The sequence below is a fragment of the Olea europaea genome, chromosome 16 (genome assembly GCF_002742605.1).
Source record: "Olea europaea var. sylvestris chromosome 16, O_europaea_v1, whole genome shotgun sequence".
Taxonomy (NCBI): domain Eukaryota; kingdom Viridiplantae; phylum Streptophyta; class Magnoliopsida; order Lamiales; family Oleaceae; genus Olea; species Olea europaea.
Window position 1 is genome coordinate 15,716,505 of NC_036252.1, and position 8,236 is coordinate 15,724,740.

At 34.3% G+C, this 8,236-nt stretch overlaps 1 protein-coding gene across 1 annotated transcript in view; it reads right to left on the bottom strand.

Annotated features, from left to right (window-relative positions):
• Positions 1 to 5,521, bottom strand: part of LOC111412258 (protein IQ-DOMAIN 1-like) — an 8,122-nt gene extending 2,601 nt beyond the window's left edge. Inside the window, exons 1-4 of the mRNA XM_023043106.1 lie at positions 5,300 to 5,521; positions 3,025 to 3,129; positions 2,082 to 2,330; positions 903 to 1,130 (exon numbers count right to left, since the gene is read on the bottom strand). Coding sequence (XP_022898874.1) covers positions 903 to 1,130; positions 2,082 to 2,330; positions 3,025 to 3,108 — 561 coding nt within the window. The 5' untranslated portion in view covers positions 3,109 to 3,129; positions 5,300 to 5,521. The remainder of the gene's footprint in view (positions 1 to 902; positions 1,131 to 2,081; positions 2,331 to 3,024; positions 3,130 to 5,299) is intronic.
• Between the last annotated feature and the right edge of the window lie 2,715 nt (positions 5,522 to 8,236).

Consider the following 8,236-nt stretch of genomic DNA (forward strand, 5'->3'; position numbering starts at 1 on the left):
CCCCCCACCCCCCCCCCCCCCCCCCCCCCCCCCCCAAAAAAAAAAGCAACAATACCTTCTGCTCTAATCTAACGTTTTAGCAACCAGAGAAGTTCGCAGAGTTATCCCATTACTTGCGTATTAGCAGTGGGTACTGACACAGGACAGCTTCAGTTCTTCTAACCAAAGGGGCAGTACTGTGGCAGTGAGATGGTGGTGATAAATGAAAACATAAAATTCTGCTTCCAGAACTTTGTGCGATTGAAGTGGGATAAAATCAATCTTGAAGCAACACAAACGGAAGAAGAAGAAATTCTACACAAGAAAGAGTGGTGATAAATATTAAAAAACACGCTTTCCACAAGAGACTGACTGTGATCCACAATCAATATAATCTGGATGAGCACCAAAGTCGACCCAGAGGCCAATGAATGACCATTCGTCTCTGGAAATCAATAGTACAGCATGTGCCTATTTATAGATTCTTGGAAACGCTAATGAATCTCCCAAATAGACTGAAACATGGCCCACTAATTGTGACTCATCAGACTAATCTAAAACTTCCCTAAGCTGATCATATGCTAGAATCCAGCCCAGGAAAGAACTCCTATACAAATAAGGAACATAATCCACCATCTCTTGGATTAGGAAGCCACTAAGCAAAAAGCAAAACCAAGACATCCTAAAGAATAACTCTTCTACAAGAAATTATCCTAAAATAGTTCATCAGGTGTGCTAGAAATGAAGAACATTGACTGTGTACCCCAATATCATACATAAAGCTGACAACATTTTTTTATCTAAACAGAAGCCAAGGACGTGCTCATCTATTGTAGATTCTCGTGATACAAAGAACAATAAGACCATAAAATGGAATTTGTCGTCGTTTTGAAAAGAAACACGTGTTACTGAAGGCATCTTACTTCAATTTCTTTGACACGACCTTCGTGTTCGAGTTGTTGCTGAAGTTTCTGTTGTGCTGTTTGACTCTCCAGTGCCATGCGAACACGCTTCGCTCGGACACGAGCCTGCACCCTCACTAAAGCTTGCATACAACGGAGTGTAATGGCAGCCTGCTTTCTTACAGCATGTCCTCTGACAAGAGCTTGAAGTCTCACCAATCCTTTTAAAGCCCGTAGAGCTCGTCTAGCCTGAGAAACCAACGAAAAAAATAAAAATAAATAACAATATGAAACCATTTGACTGTTGAAACCAAAGCATTAAAGCCATTCGCTCATTTTGATAAACATAAGCTACAACCAGTGGTAGTAAAGCGTATAGGAGTGTTTAATATTGCCTCAAACAATTCTCCCAATCTGGAGATACTAAGTGCAATAGCTAGATAAGAGCATATGATAAGTACACACCACACTCATATTTATGTCCATAAAACATGTATATAAATATAAAATAAAAACTTTTCCATAAGGGCACTTATTTCAAATAAAATAATAGGACTCTTCAATTGTCATAGTAAATGAATTTTAATGCTAAATCAATGGGGCATCTCGCACCCAAGCATTTTGGTTAATATTTATAGATAGTAAAGCATACAAGTTAGCCCCAGTTTGGTGGCTATTCTTTAAAAAAAAATAATAATAATAATAATAACATAAAAAAAATTTGAATAGTGTCTTAGGAGAATGTGTGGTTAAAAAGTAAGGAAAAAGTTTTGAATTTACGTACAGAATATTTTATTAGGTGAATTTGTGGTTGAAAATTATAATGTAGAAAAAAGAGTTTGAAAAGAATGGAAATCAAACGGGGGCTTAATTGTGACCAGATATTTTTCATGCTTCTCAATAAATTTCATTAAATTTGAAAAGTTTTCAGATGTAATAATGATAAAGCCCACATTAAATGCTAGTTTGATGTGATACAAGAGAATTTTTTCCCTTGTGCATGAAATCTTAGTGGTCATGTTGCGGTTGTTATATATCAATGTTATAACTTATAAGCATCTATATTTGTCATTCCTGTGTTTTTAGGACAAATCGTCATCTCACTTACCATGAAAAAATCAAGTCAAGCATGCAAAATTTCAGTAATAATCAAATACAGGTGCTTTTGTAAGTTCATTAACTGTTTAATGCCTACAATACCAGAAATCCTCTGAAAGCTGTTTGGATTCGTGTGGATGCCCATTCTTCTCTCATCTTCTGTTGAACTGGAACAGCATATTGCACCTGAAGTGAGGTAGAAGGGCAGCTAGCAGATTCTGAATCTGATTGGTAGTTTGCATCTTCAACTGATGTAGCAACATTTCGATTCAACTCATCCTGTAGTATGTTGGTATCTATCTCAACAGAATGTGTTCTTTTATGCTGAAGATTACCAACGCTCCCGGTTATCTACATGTTTAGACAAATTTGAGATGGTGATCCATGCACTACCCAAGAACATTTATCTAGAATTGTAGTCCCCAAACAAGCAGTTAACTGTCTAGAGTCTCCCTCATGGGTTCCATCCCTAGAAATCCATACGCGATACAAGGATACATAGTTCTACTACAGTTGTCATGCAGAAGAGGTAAATTTTTGCATTAACAAGTTCCATTTTGACCCGTATAACTGATAATTTTGAGTCTCATATTTATCCTACAAATGGAAAGAATATAATATCAAGATTAAAATAAAAGCTAATTCCTAGAACTCTGAGAAGAGTTCTTAAAACAGGATGAGAACTAGCTAATGTAAAAGGATGATAGATTAGAAATACAAAAGTAGATATGTTAAAGTTGCATATAAGCAATTCAAGACTATCAATTCTGTGCATGACGTGCCAGTTGGGATAAGACATTGGGGTCCACAAGCTGAGGTAGGATGTGCAGTTGGACAAACAAACAGAAAGTGTGAAACAGGGAGCTCAACAAAGTTGGAATAGAGGAACACGCAATGTGACGTATACTTGCCCAAATCAGCAGGCAGCTGCAGAGTTGCCTTCCCATAACTCTTTATAGCTAATAATTGAATATTACAAAGAGAAGAAGAATGGAAGTCTGAGAGAAAGAAAGGGAAAGAATCATAATAAGAAAATACCACCTACATTTTCATCTTTCCTTGAAGCCTGTGATTTCTCTGGTTTCTTTAAACCGAACAATGCTTTGATCCATTTCTTAGAGCCACCCATGACTATTGATCAACTCCAGACCTACCATAGAAAGCCCACAAATGCATTATTTGACATACTCCTTCAAAAAAAAAAAAAAGGAAAAAATGTTCTTCCTGACAATGGTTTGCCACACTAAAGAAAGTAAATGAGGGTACAAGTAAATCATTTTCAATAGATAAACAAGTCAAAATAGAGAACACTAGAATAAATTAGTGAACGCAGTAGTAAACAGCAAAGTGGGAAACTATTTTGGAAAGACGGCACTTTTGAAGAATCAATTTATTAAGCTAAAAGGAAAACAGAAGGGGAAAGTAAATATGCAACTTCAGTGAAGAAGGTAAGACACGTAATCCAAGATTTGAACCAGGAAATGGGGCAAAACCAAGACAAAATCATGTTACTGTTAAGATCATAATTAAGAAGATATCACAAAATCTTGTGCAACATGAGTAACGTAACTAGAAATGATGGTGGGCACTTTTTTGTAATATTTTTTTCTTCTGATCAGTAAACCTCCCCATACAACATTGAGGAAATCAACATTATAAGGCCAATGTGAAGCAAATGCAGATCGTCAACCAAGCTATGAGTTTTTATTTCACGAATAGAAGACATTTTCCACTTGAGTGATAAGAAAAGGAAACAAAGCATGAGAAGTTTGTTCCAAAGTTATACTTAGTACTGACTAAGACAACATAGATTTAAATGCATTTTAAACCGATTGTGGAAAAATTAATGGGTTGAATAGTATTTTTTTGAAAAATGTGTGGTTGAAAAAGAAGAATTTTTTTTCAGTTTATGTGTAATTTTTTTTATGGAAGATTGTATGGTTGAAAATAGGAGAGAGAAAAATGGAATATAATGGAATAAAAATTAATGGGGGCCAAACGTGGGCTTATTCTTATCCTAATGAACAAGATATTTAAAGTAGTTTTCTCCAACTCATTTTCTGAGAAGTAAAACTTGTATATTGACTCATTGGAGCAACCAATATGCACAATGTTTAAGAATTTTATGCTGTTATCAACAGAGAGCAGTAATAGGATCTATTCCGACCTCACAAATAAGATTATTAATAGCTCTTCATTACTTTTAATGCCATTGTCATAGGTCCAGATCATTGATAGCTGTTCATTAGTAATTTTGGTTCTGCTGAATTATTCTTGCAAATCTGCATAGCTAAGGCCAAGTCTAACGACAAAAGAGGAATTTATTTCTATTTTAGATGTTTTGCGCATTTAGTACCTTAGTTGGCTTCGCATAAGCATATGGAAATTAATAAGAGCAGAAAGGTGTTAGTCTCATGATCAAGAAATGATTGTGCAATAGTTAATGACATTTAATTGTAGATATGTCAAACAGAACATCACAAAAGGCTTTCTTTTACAATTGAATTTGCAAACAGCTTTCTGATACAATTGATTTTTTTTAATAACCTTAGCATACGTTGAATCACATTTGCCTAAACAAAAAACATGCACGGTTCTAAAATCAAAATTTAAGCAAAGAAATGAGGACGGAGGGCAATAACTTATACTACAAGGTCAACAAAAAATGGGAAGTATTAGCTAGAAAAACGTTGCAATCACATTGCTAATAATCATTTCATAAATCTCAGAGAATAAAATAACTTATAATCCAATTGCATATACTAATTTACCAAGCAAAACAAAATTGACTTAAATCCTTTACGTATTAAACAAATTTATTCTGATAATTAAAGTAAGTTGATAACACAGATTTTAACCAATACTTTCTCAACTGATTGCACAAAATATGATGCTTTATAACTACAATTTTCAACCAAAGTTTCACGCTTTCTTACTATTTAAGCTCATTATCACTCGATTACATCCACAGCACATTTTCTAAGACCCGGCAAATTTATTGATATGTATCCAAACCCAGCTCGATTAAGTAAATTCCAAACAGAAAAAAGAAAGAGTTAATTAGCACATTTCAGATTCAACTGTTAAAAAATCCTCGACTCATTTACCGAACAATGTAGTCTGCAGATCTATCCATCACACATTTATGCATTATAGAATAACTCAAAAGAAAAAAGATCTTGCGAGCTCAATTCACCTGAAAATTTTGATTGGTTAATAAAATAGTTCTTCAGAATATGTTTCAGACATACTTGTATTATGTACATATAGAGAGAGAGAGAGAGAGAGAGAGAGAGAGAGAGAGAGAGAGAGAAAAAAACCTTCACTTTCCGTGCCTTTGGGAGGTTGCAGTTGATCTATCCATACAAATCGTCAATCCGTCTTCAACAAATGAAGAATGTTATAATTGCGTCAAAGAAGATTCAATCAACAATGCAGATGAAGAATTTCTGATTGAAATTGTAATCATAATTGGGGTTTCTCAGAAGCCATGGAATGGAATTAGAATAGGGATTTTTTGGCAAGGTGTGGGGGCCAGCTGATGGGTTTTGATGGGAGTAGATAGAACGATGTCGTTTCAATCAGGTTAAACAGAAAATTGAAATCTCCAAAGTCGTCGTCGAGTGGTAAATGAGCCCAAAAGTCAATCACGGGATTTATCTTTTGTCCCCACCCTCGGATCCGTTTGCTCACTTACCAAATCGTGTCGTTTAATGATTTTAGTTAAATATTTTTATATTCGTGCCGTCAAACTCATACTCGACTAATCTAATTTCAACAATCTTCATTTCAATTGAATTGAATAAACATGTTATTCATGCATCTATACTATATTATTTTCCGTATTTACTACGTCATAAAACTCAATTTGTATAATTTCTTACAAAATATTAAAATTTCACATCTATTTACGTTCATGTGTTAAATATCATAATTTGATTTTATTGTCAAAATCAAACATTCAACAATGAAAACGATATAAAACCTCATTCATGCCTCAATTTTACAATTTTCTAGGAATTACAATCGAAACTGCTATCATGAACACGATTATGAAGAAGAAAAGAGAGGATTTTCAAGAAGAAATCCCAAGTTTCCTTTGAGGTTTATCAAAGTCATCTTATCATCTAAATTTCATCGTTCAATTTCTAGTTTTTTCATATACATACACAACATGTTTTAATGGATGAGTCCATAACTATGCAAGGTCTACAATATTTTTATATGATCATGTTATTCAGGGGAGATTGAGATGGATTGAGAAGTATTCGTGATTCAAGTTGAGAATGAGATGAACATGTTCTTTCACGTGGCAGAGCAAGATGTGCACAAAAAATGTGGCCCGTGAATGAAGATCGTTGCAAATTAGTGAAAATAAGAGATGAATAATCATTTAAATTGTTAAGTTTAAGTTCTTTTTTATTCATTTTATTTAGTCTTGGATTCGACATAAACTGATTTTGATCACATTTCCTTCCACCTATATGTTACCTGCAAGCTATAACGTCATTAGAGTATTTCCAGTGTAGTCATAAATTGCTTGAAAAATTGTGCCACACAGCAAATAATACACTATTAAAAAGAAAAGAAAAAATCATTATCAATGCAACATGATAGTGATTCCATCAAGCTATCATAAAAAGATAGACAGTTTCTAGAGTTTTGTATGTATTCATCAGCTTTATTAGGTGGAATGACTCAATAAATTATTAACATTGTTTTCAGATTTATATTTCCCATCCAAATTTACATGTAATTTTGTTTTTGTTTCTTAAAAAAATAAGAAGAAAATCGAGAATCTTTGAATTTTCATGCCATCTAGATAACAATATATAGAATACATTGGAAGTGTTCTTAGGAAGCAAAGGTTACCGTCTTTAAAAAAGGTCCGGTAATAATTTGCACTCTAATGATTAAGTTGCATGTGTGGAGAATAGGTGAAAAGGGGATTTGTTTAGGATATGATTTTATCTAGAATAAAGTCAGTGTGCCAAATGAATTTTGCCCATCTATATGATCGACACTCACATTGGCCTGGAACCGCGCCGATCTCGAATAAAAAATGGCATCCCACCAATCCCGATTATGAGTGTAAGTCAGCTGGGAGCATGATTGTTTCATTTATCACTTGAGCCACCATAGAAAACTAGGTATATATTTAGCCGTTGCCTGGGCGCAATTCTCTGGAAAATTATAATCTGAAAAGTGATCGTTGTGCTTAAAAATCCATTTCTTTATTCCTCTCAATCAAACATTCACGTGACATATAACTGTGGCATTCATATCGTTTAACTTTGCATTGCCAATTGTACCCTTTACTACTTTCCCTTCTTTCCTTCAAATAATGCACAATATTTGAAAACGGGGTAAAAGCAATTTTCTTCGTAATTTGTAACTTGAAAGTTGGTTTGCAAGATTGCAGGTGGGGACCACTGATGTGATGCAAAAATCAATTTTTATAGGGATAAAGTCGTGCCCAAACACATGCTTAATTATAAATTGACATGATTCTCTTTCTCCAATGTATGTAATTTGAGGGTTTTGAAGGAAATGTGTAAATTCAGCGTCATAATTTTCTATTTTCTTTGTGGATTGTTCGAAGAGTAAAATTTGATAAATGTGGTAATGTTTATGACATTATTTTTTCAGCAATACTTGAAGGGTGAAAGTTACATAGTTTGGCCCAAATAACCTCTAGAGGGAGGGTTGAATAGGTGTTTGCGCGGAATTTATGCAAATTAATTAACAATTATAACACGTCACAGTTATTGATTAGTCCAAATGAATTCACATGCAATCTACCCTATGTTGAATTGCCGCATAATAATAAATTGCAGGAAAATAAATAAGCATGATATTTGATGATGGAGAAAACCCCTCGTGGGAATAAAAATTTCGGCTTCAATCTAGTATAAATCTACTATAAACAAATCAACTTATAGTGCCGCCAGATTCGACCAACACTAGTACTTTCAGACCTCCTACTTGTAGTTCCCAAAGCCCCCCTGGATTGCGTGATTCTGCACCAACTCCTGACTTTTTGATTCCGTCTATTTCTTGTGAATTCTCGAGAAATCCTTGTTCTCCAACAATTGGAACTCTAGTCATCTTCTTTGATCTTCAACCTCTGACAAGATGCTCTGGAAGTTTTGGTTTGGATATTTGAATTTTTGGTTTTGATGTTTTCCCCTCGCCAATATCAATGACAGATGAATTGTATGATATATGAAAGGTACAGTATTTTCTCACGATGTACA